The sequence below is a fragment of the Numenius arquata genome, chromosome 5 (assembly GCF_964106895.1).
Source record: "Numenius arquata chromosome 5, bNumArq3.hap1.1, whole genome shotgun sequence".
NCBI classification, from domain to species: Eukaryota; Metazoa; Chordata; class Aves; order Charadriiformes; family Scolopacidae; genus Numenius; species Numenius arquata.
Window position 1 is genome coordinate 4355622 of NC_133580.1, and position 17279 is coordinate 4372900.

Consider the following 17279-nt stretch of genomic DNA (forward strand, 5'->3'; position numbering starts at 1 on the left):
ATCCTTTAAAGGATGTTGTTTGCTGTGAGGAAGATGAGGTAGCGCTCCCAGCAGACAGAGCAGCACACAGGCAGAGGTGAAGCTCTCTTTTCAGGAAAGGAAGAGGAGGCCGAAGCTAAAAGAGCAAGATGCTTGCAGAAGTGGATGTGGAGTCGGAGCAACCAAACGGGGACCAGATGGGTGGCGTGGGAGTCAGTTGTGGTGCCAAGGACTGGAACCAGAGAAACGAGATGAAAGAGCTCAGAGAGGCTTTGGAGTATCCACACGAGAAGCTCATGAAAGTCACATGGCGGTTTCTTTGTAGGTCTCTGCGAACGCTTTTAATAAGTTCCCATAGCAAAACAGTGAGTCGTTTGTGTGTTGGGATCCTCACGCAACTTGCTCCAGAACCGAGCCTCTGTCCTCCCCTCTTGAACAGCCTGTGGTGCAGACTGAGTCAACACGGGACTTACACCACCACCTCTAAGAGCTGGAATTAAATCTTTAATTAAGCCAGACATCTCTTTGCTTGCTTTTAATTTCTTCAGCATTAAGGTTAAGTTAGTAACATTTATTAGATTGAGCTCGTAAGTTCAGCGTCAGCGCTGAAGGTGTCTTCAGCTCACACATGAGCAAACACTCTAAATGAGTCTGGAGGAAGAGAGGGATAAGGTTTATACAGTGCAATATGAAGACTCTAAAGGACAAAGTAACTATTCGTGAAGACTTTGTGGATAATTACTGTTTCCACAGCTTATATGTCAGTGCCGTGGTTAAATTAAATAAGTTGATGGCTCTGGAAACACCTTCTTCACTGTACAAACCTTCTAAATATGAGGATCTGTCAATATCTTTGTACCTTCAAGTTGTTTAACTTGGAATTTCATTTAGAAGGCAGAAGCAAAGCAGAGGCTGCACCCACATCTTAAAAAGAGTAGTTAGCGGTGGGTTTTAGCATGGTTTTCAGATGTTGAAAAGCACCTCGTGAAAACAGCATTCTGCATAAGCATCCATGGGGAACTTAACGCTTTTTTTTTCTTTAAAAAACAATATTGAACACTTGTCAATATGTAGGAGTGAGATTGATGTTTCCAAAAAATTGTCCTGCTGCAGGTAAACCTTTGCTATTTTAGTAATACTTGAGCTGCTGCTTTTAAATCATGGGCTGTTAACGTCAGAGCAAATTCCTCTGAATCCAGGCAGGGAGAAGACACCAGGCTTTGTATTCTGGAGTGGAGAAAATGTGCTGCCCTGCACAGGGCAGAGCCCCTCTTGGCATTAAGCATCAGCAGCCGGTGCTGTGGTGGGCGCTACCTGGTCTTTGGGATCAAGGAGGTTAAAGTTGGGACATGTTTTTCTCTCTCATCGCCCATCTTGTTTTCCCAGTACTACTCTTTAGCTGGGAGAAGAAAGAACATACTTTTGGTTTAAATTACAAAAATGGCACCCTTAATCAAATCAGAATGTCAATTTATTCATGTAACATGATAAAATTTTTCTTCCATAATGAAGCTTGCACCGAGGGTGCAGTGACCCTGCTCGTTGGTGGGTCTGTCACCAGCTCTTGTCCTCTGGGGCTTGATCCATCTCATCTCCTGCCGGCAGCCGGGAAGGGACCAGCTCCATGTTCTCCCAGGACGGGCAGCGCAGCCCCGGGTCTCGGCAGCCCATGCCACCCTGTCCATAGTAACTCACTCTTTAAAGCCTGATAGAAATTCAATTAATATCCATGGGAAAAACACAAGAGCAGTTGGTTTTGGTCCTTAGTGTGGTATTTCAGATGGTCAGGAGACTGCCCAGAAGCTTAATTATTTTCAGCTCTTAAAAAAAGCATTGACATAAATAAGAACCTCTAAATTAAACCAAACCAAATAGGTGCCATGTGACCAGTGAGAGAAGGAGATAAAACTCTTTAGCAGCATTGTTTTTATGCCAGTATTTCATTCAAGATAATTTCGTACTGCCACACACTTCATTGTAAGCCAAGAGCTGGAGGGGTTTTTAGCGTTAAATCTGAAACAATGCGGTGGTTTGTTCGGGTGCTTTCTGTAGATTGTATCGCCTCGCTGGGGTGGAAAACTTGATGTTTCTCAGAAGCTGTCAGCTTCAAAGCTTTCTTCATCTCCTCCGGGCTAATTTGCTTCTACGCATTTTGTCTCTATTTGTGATTTTCCTGCATTAATTAGTTCGGCGCTGCGGTGGGTGTGCAAGGTGCAGAGCAGGGAACCCGCTGTAGCAGAGCTCACGGCAGGACACGTCTCTAGAACCATAACTAAAGCATCCCCCCTGCTCCAGCCCCTCTCTAGCCCTGGTAACCAGGGCTTTCCGGGGTGCTGCTGACCTTCGGAGCGGCTGGTGGGCACCATGCTGTCCCTCTCGTGGAGAGGCTGGAGGAGCTGGGGTCGCAGGGCTGGGGCAAACGGCTGCCAGGCTCTCATGGGCTGCGGAAGGTGGTTTGGAGCAGCCCTGCCTTTTCCAGCCCTCCTGGGTCAGTCAGAGGTGACTTGGGCCACAGATGGTTCCACAGAATCACAGAATAATATGGGGTTGGAAGGGACCTCTGGAGATCATCTAGTCCAACCCCCTGCCAGAGCAGGACCACCCAGAGCAGGTTGCACAGGAACGTGTCCATCCGGGTTTGAATGTCTCCAGAGAAGGAGACTCCACCACCTCCGTGGGCAGCCTGTTCCAGGGCTCTGCCACCCGCAAAGTAAAAAAGTTCCTCCTCATGTTTAGATGGAACTTCTTATGTTCCAGTTTGTGCCCATTACCTCCTGTCCTGTCACTGGGCACCACTGAAACAAGACTGGCCCCATCCTCTTGACACCCACCCTTTAAGTATTTATAGGCATTTCTGTGCCTGCTGGAGAGCAGGGAGGAGCAGGGCAGCCCTTGGCAAAGGTGATGGGGTGGCCACGTGCCATGCAGGAGCTGGGTTTGAGCTCCTGGTATGGCTCAACCTCCTACCTCCATACTCTGTTGTGAGGTGCCTTTTAATGACACCAGGGTTAACGAGGCAAGCCTCTGAGGATGTCATTTGTCCTGGTGAGACTGGAGGGTCATCTAAACGTGTCTGCCTTTACAGATCTACTCTGGACCCCCAGAAGACACCACTCCCCCCCCGGTGCCTCCTCCCAGGGTGGCTGCCCGGCGGCACAAACCCATCACCATTTCCAAACGTCCTCTGAGGGAAAGACCCGTCTTCTTCGGTGCTTCTGTGGAAGAAAGTGGAGGTCAGTCCAGCTGCTCACTGATGCCTTACCTGCCTCTCACCCCTCCTGTTTCTTTTAACCCCTCTCCAGGAGCAGTGGAGATAACAGTAGCAGGATTGCATTTCCCAGGCTGTGAACATGAGTGAGTTCTGGTGTTTGGTGAAAAAGGAAAGCGAAAAACCCCTCACATCATCTCACAACTCAAACTCCATCAGTATTTCTTTTTTCTGTTCCTTGCAGTATTCTCCGTGAGCTAAACTAAGACTGGTCCTCGCCTATGAGAAGCCCAGTGGAAAGTTTTTGCGGCTTCAGAGGCAAAAATGCAAAGTGATGGAAATAAGACTGAGGAGCAGAGTTGGTGGGATGGGAACGAGGGTGCCTGGGCTGGGGGTGGCCTCGTGCTGCTGGAGTCTTGTCCCAGCAGAGCACATCAGTCCCCAGAGGGTCTGCAGGGCTGGCTCAGCCGCTGGCGATTTTACATCCAGAGCGAGAACACCGGAGCACTTTTTTAGGACCCAGTGATAGTATTTTTAGACCGAGTACAACTCTGCTGTTAAATTAATTTGATTGTAAGGAAGCATTAAGGCCCTTATTATCATGTTGAAGGGCACATCAATGTAAACTCAGGTTTCTCTGCGCCCGATTTGCTCTAATTGGCGTTGCAAGCTGTGCCCCGGATCACATCATCATCACAAGAGATGAAAAGTCTTTTTTCTCTGTTAGAGTTTTCAGAGCTTTGATGATGTTTTAGGCTTAATACTACAAGCGTACTTTTTAGCACTGGTAATACACGATTGATTCAAATTGCTGTTTTAAAATCACAAGACTGGTCATGTAGTTTTAGATGGCCTTGCATTTAAATGTTTCTCTGCGCTGGGAGCAGAAGCATTAGCGTTTGACTGCCCCAAGGCAGCAGGGTACAATCAGCTTCATAGCGGTACTTCTGCATCCTGCGCCTGGGTCTCTAGCACAGCAAGAGGGATGAGAGGAATTATTTTTGGAGGCACATAAAAGCACGGTACAAAACTCCTCGTGAGTGAGAGCACTGGAAATTTGAAAGAAACCCATAAGTATATTCAGTTTTCTTTATTTCTCAGCATTTGCGTGAGCCACTCGCTATTTGTGTTTTGCTCAGGGTGGGTGAGGGTCTGTCCATCCCCCACCGCACGCCACAAGCGTGTTTGTCCCTCGGTACCACAGGAGCTGTGCGGCTCGGGGGGAGAGCTCTGCACTGCCGTGGGGCAGAGACTGCGACCCCTCTGTTGTCCCTAACCCTATGGCTCTCTGTCTCCTTGGCTTCGCAGCAGACCGGCACGGCCAGACCCCCAACGGCAGCAACAGCGTCGGCACGGAGGCTCCCAAGCCTCTGCACCGCAGCCGCCTGCCTGCACCCCGGCTTGGAGGGGATGATCCAGGGCGTCCCCCCACTGAGGGCCGGCCGGACCCACGCGCCGAGGTGGAGGTGGGGAAGCTGGTGGCCAGGCTGCAGGATGGAGGAGCGAAGCCGGCCGCCAAGGCTGCCAACGGGGTGGTGACCAGCCCTGCCCTGAGGACCTCCACACTCCAGGCCAGGAGACCGGCTCCCCGGCCGGGGATCTACGGCAGAGAGGGTGAGAGTGTGCCCGGGGCTGTGGCTCATGCTGGGGTCCCAGCCAAAGCCAGGCAGAAGGAGGGTCATTTTCCCAGGGAGAGCTCGGGGTGCCCAAGCCAGCCTTTCTTTCTGCACATCATCTGTGATTCTATGATCTATGATAGCGGGTGGTGGGCTTCTCGCCTTGAGTCCTCTTGATGTAGCTCAGCAAGAGGGGTTGGGAGACCAGAACAGCGTGAGATGTGGGCACAGACCCACAACCCTTGAAGAAGGACTCTTCATGAAGGAGTGGAGCGATAGGACAAGGGGGAACGGTTTTAAACTGAAAGAGGGGAGGTTTAGATTAGATATTAGGAAGAAATTCTTTCCTGTGAGGGTGGTGAGACACTGGAACAGGTTGCCCAGAGAAGCTGTGGATTCCCCATCCCTGGAGGTGTTCAAGGCCAGGCTGGATGGGGCTTTGAGCAACCTCCTGTGTGGTAGCTTTCTGTGGGGTAGCTGACCCTCCCCATATGCAGAGCTCAACCTAGCTCAGTGCACTCATAAAATTCAGGCTTGAGTAGTGATATAAAGTGTATTAAACCCCAAGCAATTTGTATCCAGTCTAACCAGCTGTAAGCTCTCCGGATCGTCGGCGCTCTCTGCAGCAGAGATGAGGAAAATGGCAAAAGTCACTTTCACATTTTTATTTCTGATCGTTTTATCTGTCACGCCATCTGTGACAGGTTCTGGCTTACCGAGGCTTTACTGGAAACATTTCTTTCAACAGTTCAGCCGTCGGTGTTAAATATGAATTATGATTATAATTTGTGTTCTAAAAAGCTTTATACAGAAACTTAATTAGTTTGGGGCCGGCTCTGAGCTGGCATTGTCTGTTTCGGTGGAGGAAGGCAGGTGGGTGTTTGTGTATCTGTGTGTCTGTAGACGTTCTCCAGCTTCTCCTCTGCACTTTCCAGTGCTTTTCAGATGCTGTCATACCCTGACAGCCTCAAGTCCAGTATTTAGAAAATAAAAACCAGGCCGCATTCTTGATAAATGACTCCCATGTGCAACGGAGAGAAAGAAGAAAGGCCCAGATGGGTAGCACAAACATCGAATTCATCCGACTGACACTACTGGCTTAATTTAAATTTGTCGCATAAATGGTAGGTGGGAATCTGCTTTTGGAAGAGTAAGATAGCATTTAAAGTTGGCTTGTACATCAACTGCGTTTAGTGCTTCCAAGTTTTATGGTTTTGCATTATCACATACAGCGTGCTGACAGCGGGTCCTGGAGACACAGCATAATAAAACTGGCTGTGTTGATCCTTGGACATGTGTATACAGAAGAAGACTGAAGTAGTAATAAAGTTATATTACGTCTGTGTTGATACTTGCAAGTCAGTGCTAGAAACGCTGCTTTGAGCTTTCACGTGCACAGTTTGGGGATAATTTTGAAAAAATGGACAATCCAAGAAGTGTAGGCTGAAGGATTAGAAAACAGGACTTTTACTGAAAAATTCAAGCTATACAGCTTACCAAGGAGAAAATTTTAGGATCAGAATTTAACAATGCAAATATGGAAGAGAGTTGGTTAAGGACTGGTGTTTGAGCTGGCACACCAGGGTATAACGAGGTTCAGTAACGTTTACAAAGCCTTGGTTAAGTGGTTGCAGCAATTAGTTATCGTACCAAATGGAAAAAACATCTTTGACTTATTTCTGTTCAGAAACAGGAGTCGTTAGGCATGGAAATGTCTAAATTGGAAGGGCAGGACCCCAGCTCTTATGATGGTTTTGAGCCATATAAATGGTCAGACAAGAAGATCGCAGGGATTGCTGTCCTGCGGAAATGCACCCTGGAGGTCTGGGCGCTGGAGGGAAGGTGTGGGGTCACCAGGGGTGTCAGGTAAAGTCTGACACTCATTCCTTATTCACTTAACCCTTGAAGACTTTCAAGGGTTAAGTGAATAACGAGGTGGGATGGATCTTGGGGAAGAAAAGCAGCCAAGGCAGGAACTCCTGCAAGCAGAGCAGAAAGCCGGGGGATAGGACAAGTAGTGCCACTGTCTGAGATAAAAGCTTTTGTTTAAGGAAACTTGTCATTCCCAGGCAATGTCATCTTTGCAATCAGCAACTATAGCAAGTTTGTCATCGCAGGGTCCAGCATCAGCCCCTCTTTCTAGTGCCAGGAAGGCTGTGCTGGGGCAGGCAGAATGGGAACTGCCTTTTCCTGGGACTCTTTCCCTAAATTCTGACTACTGGCCACTATCAAAGAGAGGACATTGGGGCAGACAGACAGACAGAACCAAGCCCACTAACATATATAGTGCCTCTTCATAAACATCTAGCTCTCCACCAAAGCTTCATACTCAGTGTTTGCAATCCTCAACCTTGCAGGCGAGTACGACGGTGTCCCTAAGCCACGATCCCATGGCGATAAACCCGTGATAATGCGTCCCCCCGTGAGACCCCCGGACCCACCGTGCAGGACTCCCGTCCCTCCAAAACTGGAGCAGAGGCCAGATCTGATAGCAGGGACAGCAGAAGAGATGCCTTCATCCGTGTAAGTCGGCAGCCCTCGACGGGCACGTGGTACCCAGGATGGGGAGCTCACCAGCACCCAGGGGCTTGGGGAGCATGCGGGGGGACGAGGTCCATCCGGGCAGCAAGAGGAGGAGCTGGGGTCACCTGCCAGGAATTTTGGAAGAGGAGGAGGAGAAATACCATATTGGTTTCCAGTGCCAGTGGTGGACAATGACTGGAGCCTGCGAGCGTCCGCTTCGATCCCAGTGCATGGGAACGTGACGCTGGAAAAGCCGTGCAGAGGGCACAGCCTGGGAGGGGAGCGTGGTCATAGCAAAGGCAAACACATGCTGGAAAAACAAAGCTCTGAACCTTCTCAAGTACAGCCCTGGGGCTGAGCTTTGTCTCATCACCTTCTCTGCTATTTTTTCTGTCAATGAAGCTGGAGAGCCCCTCCCTGCCTGGCTCTGGGCAAGCCTTAAATGAGACGCTTCCTAGGGAAGGACAAGATCCAGCTTGGGTCTCTCTTAGGGAAGGACAAGATCCAGCTTGGGTCTCTCTTAGGGAAATTGGATGGAGTTCAGCTTCATCATCAGACTTCTTTCAGATTTTAAAGAGACAGAAACCCTAGCTCTTTCAATGGGAATTAAAACAAAGGAAAAAGGGTGACTAAATACACAGGGATCTCAGCCCAGCATCCAGGACCGGTGGGTGGGGAGGCTGTAACCTGGGTGCTGCTGTGGTGCTGCAAAGATGTTTGTTTTGTTGCCCTGCCATCTGAGCAGGGCAGCACCCCAAGTCTGTGCTAACACCCCTCATCCCATGCTCGGCCACTGTGCTGCAGCCCTGGGGTGTGCGGGGTCCACCCCCGGGGACTCACCCTGCCCATAGTGACATGAGGTGCAAAACTGAAGTGCCTCTGTACTGTGGAAGCCACACAGCCCACCAGTGACAATCATCTCCAGCAGCAGACCTGGAGGAAGTTCCTGCAGTGGGGGAGCTCCTGAGTTTGCTCTGCACTGGTCCCCCCTGTCTACAGAGACACACACCCCCACACCCAAAAGTAAATCTGCCCTGTGCAGGTCCAAGTCCTGCATTTTCACTCCTTAGTCCAGCAAAGGTGCCGTGAGGTTCAGCTCCGCACCTGCAGGGCAGGAACAGACCTTGCCTTTGCTCTCCTGCATCACTTCTTAGAACTTTTCTTTCTATAAGGACAGTTGGAAGCTAAATATGAAGCACATAGAAACCGGAGGAGAGGCCGTAAGAAGTGATGGATGCAGGTTTATAAACCAGTATGTAGAATTATAAGCAAGAGCACGGAAATAAGCAGTCTAGTTAAAAGTGAGAAGGGCTGCCTGGCCAGGGCGGTGTGAGGGCAGAGGGGAATGGAGCTGGCAGCACAAGGAGCTGCCTCAGCAGAAAAGACATCATTAGAAGGTGATCATCTTCAGTGTCTGCTAGTGCTACTGTTCTTTTCCCTGGCACAGCTGAGATCTAATTAGCAAATTGCCTTATCGGGTAACTGGAATGACCTCTCTTGTTCTCTTTGCAGAGTGGCCTCTAGGACAAAGTTCTTTGAGACAGCTTCCCGAAGAACAAGCAAGTAAGCCTGGCACTGGGAAGTTGGCATTTAAATGCGTAGGGTGCTCCCTCTGAAGCAGAGTGAGTCACCTCGGGAAGCCCCAGCCCTGACCTCTTCTTGCTTCTCATACTGGTGCATAGACGATGGGTCTAAGATAAAGGGCTGGAGCTAAATAAAGAGCACAAAGTGTAATATTTGAATGCAGATACAGACTTGATAAGTTAAATGTACATCTGCTGAGTAATAAACATACACACAGATTCCTTTTATCACGGGTGTGAATCTCAGTCAGCATAGTGCACCTTGTACTTGTTTCTCAGCTTCTGCAAAGAGCAGAGATAGGATCTTGGGAGGCACAAGGAGGGCTGATTAGATCACAGCAGATGATCAGAGGTGTGAGACCGGAGGGTGGATGGTCCTACACAGGATGTATGTGCAGACGTAGCTCCACCACAGAGAGGGACAGTATGACGGGATGACAGCCTGGGCACCAAAGCCTTCGGGCTAGGCTGGGATGGCAGGGCTTTGAATTATAAGTGTTGTGCGTTGTGGCAGCAGATTTCATTTGTAATAGTCTCTGCTCAACAAGAACAACAGCCTCTGCCAAAAGTGCGAGCAGGTTTGCATGTAAGTCTGATAAACGTTGTCTGCTGGTGTTGACAGTTCACTTGTTATATTGGAAAATGTATCCCTGACCTGACTGTTACCCAGCCCTCCATCTAGGTTTATGGGTCCGCATTTGAGCTTGCTTATTGCATTAATTTTTTTTTTTCTGTATTCTTCTTCCTTATGTACAGTTCTTCGTCACCACAAGGCAGGATCCCAGGTGATGAGAGCTGAGGCTAAAGGTATGTGTTTATGGCAATAAACCAAAAGCACCCATGTAACATAAACTCAGCATTTATGGGGTGGTGGGAGTCCAGGGCAGGCAATGGGAATCTCAAAAGAAAGATGAGGAGAAATGTCCTTCCCGTAGGAGACCCTTGCAGAAGGAAAGATAATGACTGGAGGTGGGCCATGCTCTCCGTTGGGGGTGGCTCCCTTCCCGAGCCTCCTCGCTGCAGTGCTCAGGGTAAATGTGAGAGCTGCACAAACGGCGGTGCCAAGATCTGAGCTTGCTCTGGTTGTGGCATTGCCATCGCTGATGAATTCACACTGCTGCATAGACCATACTTGTTTTCTTCTTCCAGACTTTGTAACCACCTCAGCCCAGCTAAACCCAGGAGATTTTCTGTGCTGGTGAAACGATGTGTCACAGCTAAGACTTTCCCAGTTCCAGTGCCCCTGGAGAGCAGCTATCTTACCGGACGATAATTTCAGAGCACGCTGTCACAAGTGGCTCAAGAAATTAGAGGAGAGGGAGATAACGATGGAGAGAAGACCCTACCCACACGTTTGTGTTGAACTGTTCCCCGTCCTTCCGCCACTCCTCTCTGCGCAGGCTGTGGGGGGATGCTCGTGTGTGCCCTGGCAGGTGACCGGCTGGGTGAGCACCGACGGGCTGTGGAAGGGACAGCAGAGGACGGGAATGACCATTTACCTGCTCACTTTTTGGGAAATGCACCTTGGCAAGGGTGACCTTGGACAGACATTGGAGTCAAAACGCAAGGGGCTGACTCCCCATGCTTGGATGCAAGGGCAGAATGACTGGACTTTGGGTTGCCCCCCCAGCCCCTTGCCGTGAGAAGCTCCTTCCTTTATGTTATGTTTTCCTCGCTCAGTTAAGCTATAGTGTGTTTTTCAGTGTGTAGGAGAGCAGTGTATGTTACTGGAAACACTGCTTGTGCTAAGGCAGGCAGGACAGGAATTGGGGGGACCATTGCACTTAGCTCTGCCTCTTCATCTTCTCCCTGGCGTAAACATGACCCTGTCCTGGGAAACCGCCCTGGCAGACGTGGCTGTGCCAGGTGGCATCCCCTGCCTGTGGGTCGGCTTTCCGGACAGCCCTGGTCTTGTCAGCAGCCTCCGAGAACGCAGCTGGGAGAAGGAGGTGGCAGGCTCTCCTCCTCTTCCTCCTCCTCTGCCTCCTCCTCCTCCCACGTGAGCCACTCTCCCACCAGATCCCCTTCCCACAGGCCCACCAAGAAGTCTTTGTCCTGGGGTTATTCTGGTGGAGCAGCACAGAGGTGGCGAGGAACTGAAACTCGCTGAATATGGGCCAAAGCCCACTATTTTTCTAAGAGCCACCCCATTTCTCGTTTGCTTGTTACATTAATTTCCAATTCAAGAGATGTCCATCGCTCTTCCTCAGCAGCAGCAGCGTAGATGATGCCCTTTAGTCTGGACGGTTTCTCTGAGCCAGGACAGCCCCTAGTGCCCCTCTTAACAGTAGAAGCTTATTTCTGGGACCAGCTGACACCAGGGCTGGAGCATTTACCTGTAAATAGGCAATGAGCAGCTTCCCTGCTTCCTCTCACCAGCCCAAAGGCAGCTTCCCCTGTTTCGAATGATTTTCCTTGGGTGCTGGGAGCATTCCCAAACCAGTGGCCAACCATCCCCGATAGCTGCTTCCCGGGAGCTCCCTCCTGTCCAGCGCGCTTTGTGTCCTGCCCGGTGCAGGTTTGCCGGTGGGATGCTGCCGCCGTCCTTCCCGCGCTGTCTCCGGACGCTTGCCTCGTGTGTGCATCTCGCGCCCTGGCTGCTTTATTGCTGAATGTAATTCTGGCGTCGGCTGTACACACACGTGTCATGTCAATGGTGCTTTCGCTCCCTCGGGCTTTGGCGGTGCCCCAGCTGCTGCCTCCCGTACTCCTGCTTTGAGCAGTGGCACGTAAAAGTGGCTTTAAAAACAAAACAAAACAAAAAAAAAACCCAACAAACACAAACAAAGCAAACAAAACAGTGCTATCGACACCTAGGCTGTATTACGCACACTGGCATCTCAGGGCTTTGGAAAGCTATGGTGAGCCCTTTCTGCTGCACCTTCTTGTGAGCATCCGGGAGGTGTGAACAGCACATCATGTTTTTCTGATCTTGGGGGGGGGGGCATAAAGCTGCGAGCCAGAAGAAGGGAGAGAGGTGCCCTGACCAGCCCAGAACGGCTGTGATTGCTGGGGAAGCCTTTCCAGCAACCAGGCAGTGGAGGCCCCTGGTCTCCTCCTGCCAGCAGGCGCTGGCCTGCCCTTTGGTGGCTTTGTCATCTCTCTGGGTGGCTGTCCCGGAGGTGTGAGGCCAGGGGTTCCTCCACAGAAAGCCAACATTTCCCAAAATGCCTTCCCCCTCTCGGGGCTGTGCGTTGTGGACCTCTCAAGGCTGTTGGTTTGGGAAGCAATGAGCTTCCATGGACATGGGTGGCTCTGGTGGTGGCACCCTCCATGCTGCTCAGTGCACAGTTCCCGTCCCGTTGGACTCGGTGGCTGTTGCGTCCCCTGCACGGCTCCTGTACAGTCAGCCTCACAATCCTGCGGGACAGAGCTGGGGTCCGTGGGAAGAAAGAAACCCAAGGGAGTTCGGTTTAAAGTTTGACATTGTGAACAATGGAAGGAAGCAGCTTATTAGATACATATTTCACTGTGTCCTTTTTAAGTCATTTGTTGTGTGTGTGTCTGTGCTGGTTTTTCCCTCCTCCGTGCTGAACGCTGGGGACCAACAGTGGAGTGGTGGTGGGATGTTTGGCCCTGCTGCCAGCGCCACTGGAGCAACACAGCTGGGAACACGGGATTCTCCCCGTGCAGCACGGCAGGGCCCCCAGACATCAGCCCTCAGAGCCGTTTTGTCATGTTAAAAGCATAGATTCCTTCAAGTGTTTATAAAGTTTCCATGAAGTTAAAAAGAGTCCGAATGTGGTTTTTTTTTTCCCTCTGTAAGCAATGCCCCAGGGCTGCACGTGCTGTAGCTCATCCTCTGCTCTGCGGATCCCACTGCTCAGGTCCCACAGCCAGCACAGGACCCATCCCAGCACCCCGAGGATGCAGCCAACCCTCTCTACACTGAGCAGGACACACCAGCCTGGGCCTGGGGAGCAGGTTTGCGCAGGGGTGGGTTGTTCTGCCTGTTACAGAGAGGGAGGTTTGATAGTATGTGTTTTTTAAATCTTTTCTCATTTTTAACTTCAGCTTCCCAATTCTTGTTCAGCTGCCTCTGTCAGCACAAACACCTTTCTACTTATTTATGGTTACTGCAGACACAGCACCAGCTTCTTTCCATCTATCCGGCATCTTTTTCCCCTCCTCACATCTGTTTTCCCATCCCCCTCAACTCTGCATTGTGACATTGGGCACTAACATTTACTGTTCAGGCTTCTTGCTTTTATTTACCAAAAAGACTTCTCACAGGAGAAAAAAAAAAAAAATTGCTTTCTCTCTTAAATCATAGGATCACAGAATGATTTGGGTTGGAAGGGACCTTAAAGACCATCCAGTTTCAACCCCCCCTGCCCTGGGCAGGGACACCTCCCACCAGACCAGGTTGCTCAAAGCCCCGTCCTACCTGGCCTTGAACCCCTCCAGGGATGGGGCAGCCACAGCTTCTCTGGGCAACCTGTTCCAGTGTCTCACCACCCTCCCAGTAAAGAATTTCTTCCTAATATCTAATCTAAATCTCCCCTCTTTCAGTTTAAAACTGTTCACCCTTGTCCTACCACTCCACTCCCTCATAAAATCTTGCAACCTGCTTTTGAGCCTGAATTTATGGAGAAGTGCCTGACTGAGGTGACCGCGCAGGAGCTCGCAGCAGCAGTCAAGGTGCTGGAAGATGTCCCTGGGGCAGTTTGGGATGAATTAATTCAGATCTGGTGTCTCTGAGGGTCTTCAGCTGAATGATGGGAAGCATTCTCAGCTACACCAATTGCTGTATTTTTCTCAGAATCCTCACTGCAAGTATTTCTTACCATCCCAGCCCTCGTTGATGGGTGCTGAGCTTTGCAGCGTGAGCTCCAGGTTTGAAGGCTCGGAGTGGGTCTTGTGCGTTGCCGCAGCTCCAGGCCTCCGAGCAAGCACCCGGTTGAGCAAGATCCCCACCGAGCAGGGTCCTGCCTTCCCGTTCCCCATTCAGCATCACAGCGTGGGGCCCAAGACCTGCCTCTCCGGCACCCCAAAATCACTGCATCTTTCTTCCAGATCGCTGTTGCCCATTAACCCCTGCTGCGGGGAGCAGGAATGGAAAAGGAGTCCCCAAAGCACCTTCCACATGGTAGGATTTACTGCGCTCCGTGTGTTTTGACGGTCTTGGCCTTTCTTCTCTCGCCAAAGAATAAAATGACCCTCCTGACAGGGAGCAGGAGTGAAACGCTGATTTCTTCATCACTGCGATGGTGGTGGGCAAGCACTGGCCGAGTCGCGTGGTTACAGAATCAGAACCACTGAATCACATGGGGTTGGAAGGGACTTCTGGAGATCACCTCGTCCAACCCCCCTGCCAAAGCAGGTCCACCCAGAGCAGGTTGCACAGGAACGTGTCCATCCGGGTTTGAATGTCTCCAGGGATGGAGACTCCACCACCTCCGTGGGCAGCCTGTTCCAGGGCTCTGCCACCCGCAAAGTAAAAAAGTTCCTCCTCATGTTTAGGTGGAACTTCTTATGTTCAAGTTTGTGCCCATTTCTTCTTGTCCTGTCACTGGGCACCACTGAAACAAGACTGGCCCCATCCTCTTGACATCCACCCTTTTAAGTATTTATAGGTGTTGATCAGATCCCCCCCTCAATCTTCTCCAGACTAAAAAGACCCAAGTCCCTCAGCCTTTCCTCGTCAGAGAGATGCTCCAGTCCCCTCATCATCTTTGTAGCCCTCTGCTGTATCTTCTCCAGCAGTTCCCTGTCCTTCTTGAACTGGGGAGCCCAGAACTGGACACGGTGCTCCAGATGGGACCTCATCAGGGCAGAGTAGGGGGGGAGGATGACCTCCCTCCACCTGCTGGTCACACTCTTCCTGATACATCCCAGGATGCCATTGGCCTTCTTGGCCACAAGGGCACATTGTTGGCTCATGGTCATCCTGCTGTCCACCAGGACTCCCAGGTTTCTTTCCTCAGAGCTGCTCTCCAGCAGGTCAGCCCCCAGCCTGTACCGGTGCAGGGGGTTATTCCTCCCCATGCATGAGGCTCATGGCACACAATGTGCAGGGCTTCCTTCTCTCCCTTTTTTTGTTTTTCCCCTGTCTCTTCAGCTGGAAAGATTAATCCTAATGAAGTAAACTGGCAGGAGGCCGGCAGTCCCGATCAAATTACTACAGCGGCACGACAGGCCAGGGAGCCTGGCAGAGAACTTCTCCTCAGCCCCTCCAGCCTCATGTGCAGCTCATTATAATCAGCGCTCGCCAGGGCTCAGGTGGCGAAATCGCTCCCTCTCAAGGGCTGGGATCAAATCTGTGAACAGGAGGCAGGTGCTCAGGCATGGGCTTGGCCGTGGGGTGCTCCTTCTGGCACGGGGCAGGAGAGGGGCCGGGGAGGGCAGGAGCAGGCAGGTGGCTCCGGCTGGCACTGGGAACATTGGCTGGAGATGCCAATGTGTGTGTCTGTGTCCTTTTATAAATTAACCTTATCCCATCTTAACACCCCCCCCCCCACCCCGAGCAAGGATACAAGCTGCAAAATCTCATGTCTTTTATGATTAGAAACCTCCCGATTTTCATCCTGGGAGTATTTGGGGCTGTTATTCATGAGTTACCTTTGGGGTGCAGGTTTGTCAGCAATAATTTGGGGAGAGAAATGATGATAGTGAGATAGGAACTGCTTACCAGGACTGTGGTTGCAGGGTCCTGCTGCAGCCAGGAGCAGGAGATGGCCGGGAGCGGGGCTGTGTGCTGGAAGCGGTGTGGGATGCGGGGAAAGGCTGGATAATGCGTGCAGGGGTGGGTGGGCTTGGGAGCAGCCCCCATCTGCCTCCCCATCACCAAACGAGATGCTTGTCCATGTCTTGCTGCAGCTGCGGTACCGACCTGCGCCCAAAGGGTCCGTTGCAGCCGCAGCTGCCTCCGTGGGTACCGTGGGACTGGCAGAAAATCCCTCGGCATGATTCACCCGGAGCCACTCGGGCTCTGGGCTTGCTGGTGGAGTATGAAATGCTTCAAACACAGAACTAACAAAATACCCTTGTTAAAGCTGGAAAAAAACAAATGTCAGCTTTGCAGAGCGGCGGCTGCCCCTCGGGGAGCGGGTGGGGGGGGCTGGCAGCGGGCACAGCCCCACTCGTGGCATCCCCCGCAGGGCACCTACTGGGGGCACATCTCACCCCCCCCTTAGGTGCCCGGGAGCATCCCCTGCCTGGGACTGACACAGGGTCTCGATGCCCAGGTAGCACAAGCTGAAGCAGCAGCTTGAGGGCTATTTTTTCCTTTCTTTTTTTCCTGGCTCCTTGTTTCTCTAAAGTTTTCTTGTAGGGCTGTCATTTTTCCAGGGATGGATGCCTTGAAAACAACAGTGTTTCGGGCAAAGAAACCGTTTTCTTTTTCTATTAGCCCGTGCAGTAAATGATTACAGATTGGAACCAGCACCAAGGCTCTATCCCAACAATTCCAGTGTCCCAACCCACAGGTGCGTGGTTTGCTTTCTGAAGGAAAACGTTTTGATTTCATCAGAGCAAGAAAAATATTTTCCAGCATAAGAAAAACCTTGCAGGTTTTTATACGGAGAAAAGGTACCAAAACAAGGTTTCAAAGCTTGAGATGGGGCCTCCATGAGGACTTCCCAGAGGAAGAATTTGGAGAGGTTAAAGGCACACTTCAGTAGACACATCTATATGATAAATTTAGAATTGAAATGTACTTAGTGGAGCACTGACATCTTAAATTTATGTGCTGCACACAGACCCATAAAGGCACAGGAATCCACCCACGCAGGACTTCTTGCAAGATCTGAGTTTTAGTTTTAAGCTCCGTAATTCTCTCTGGCCCAACTCGCTGCACAATTAACCAGCTGAATGCTCTGATTTAGGACCAGCTTTCTACACCGGACGTTTTCTTGGCAGCCATCGGGAGCATTACTTGGCGTATACATCCATAAATCAAAAGTCGGGCCACAGAAAAAAAAATCCTGCGATTGGCTTAAAAAAATCAGGAGACGCTTCGAACCAGTAAAAGCTGCGATGTTTTTTATTTTCCTTACATTTTCAGAAGTTTATGGAAGAAGCACTTTCACAGCCTCTATCGGAATCTGTGAGAGAGGTCCTAAAAGGCAGAAGTCGTGAAGATTCTCAAAATCAGATATAACATGTTGCCATTCCCATGGAGACTTAGAGAAATATACTGCTTTCCTGCCCCCCGCAAAGCGCGTTGCCCCCCAGGACCTCTGTCCCCTCGCAGGTCTGGCATCCTCTGCTCTGCATCCTGCACACCCTGGTCCCTCCCCCGTGCCTCGGCCCCAGGGGCTCATCCCAGCTCCATGTCCCTGTGGTCACTCTGCTCCACCGGGGACAGGAGACGGGTCACCCAGGGCCCTGCTCACCATCTCTTTGGCGTCTACCCACTGGCGGCGGGTG

General features: G+C 51.0%; 1 protein-coding gene across 2 annotated transcripts in view; it reads left to right on the forward strand.

Annotated features, from left to right (window-relative positions):
- Positions 1-9716, forward strand: part of OPHN1 (oligophrenin 1) — a 63743-nt gene extending 54027 nt beyond the window's left edge. Inside the window, exons 19-23 of one of the 2 annotated variants that reach the window (XM_074147120.1) lie at positions 3065-3212; positions 4496-4801; positions 7161-7326; positions 8839-8889; positions 9666-9716. In XM_074147120.1, coding sequence (XP_074003221.1) covers positions 3065-3212; positions 4496-4801; positions 7161-7326; positions 8839-8889; positions 9666-9708 — 714 coding nt within the window. In that variant the 3' untranslated portion in view covers positions 9709-9716. The remainder of the gene's footprint in view (positions 1-3064; positions 3213-4495; positions 4802-7160; positions 7327-8838; positions 8890-9665) is intronic. The other variant, XM_074147121.1, reaches the window with a different exon arrangement.
- Positions 9717-17279: the final 7563 nt, after the last annotated feature.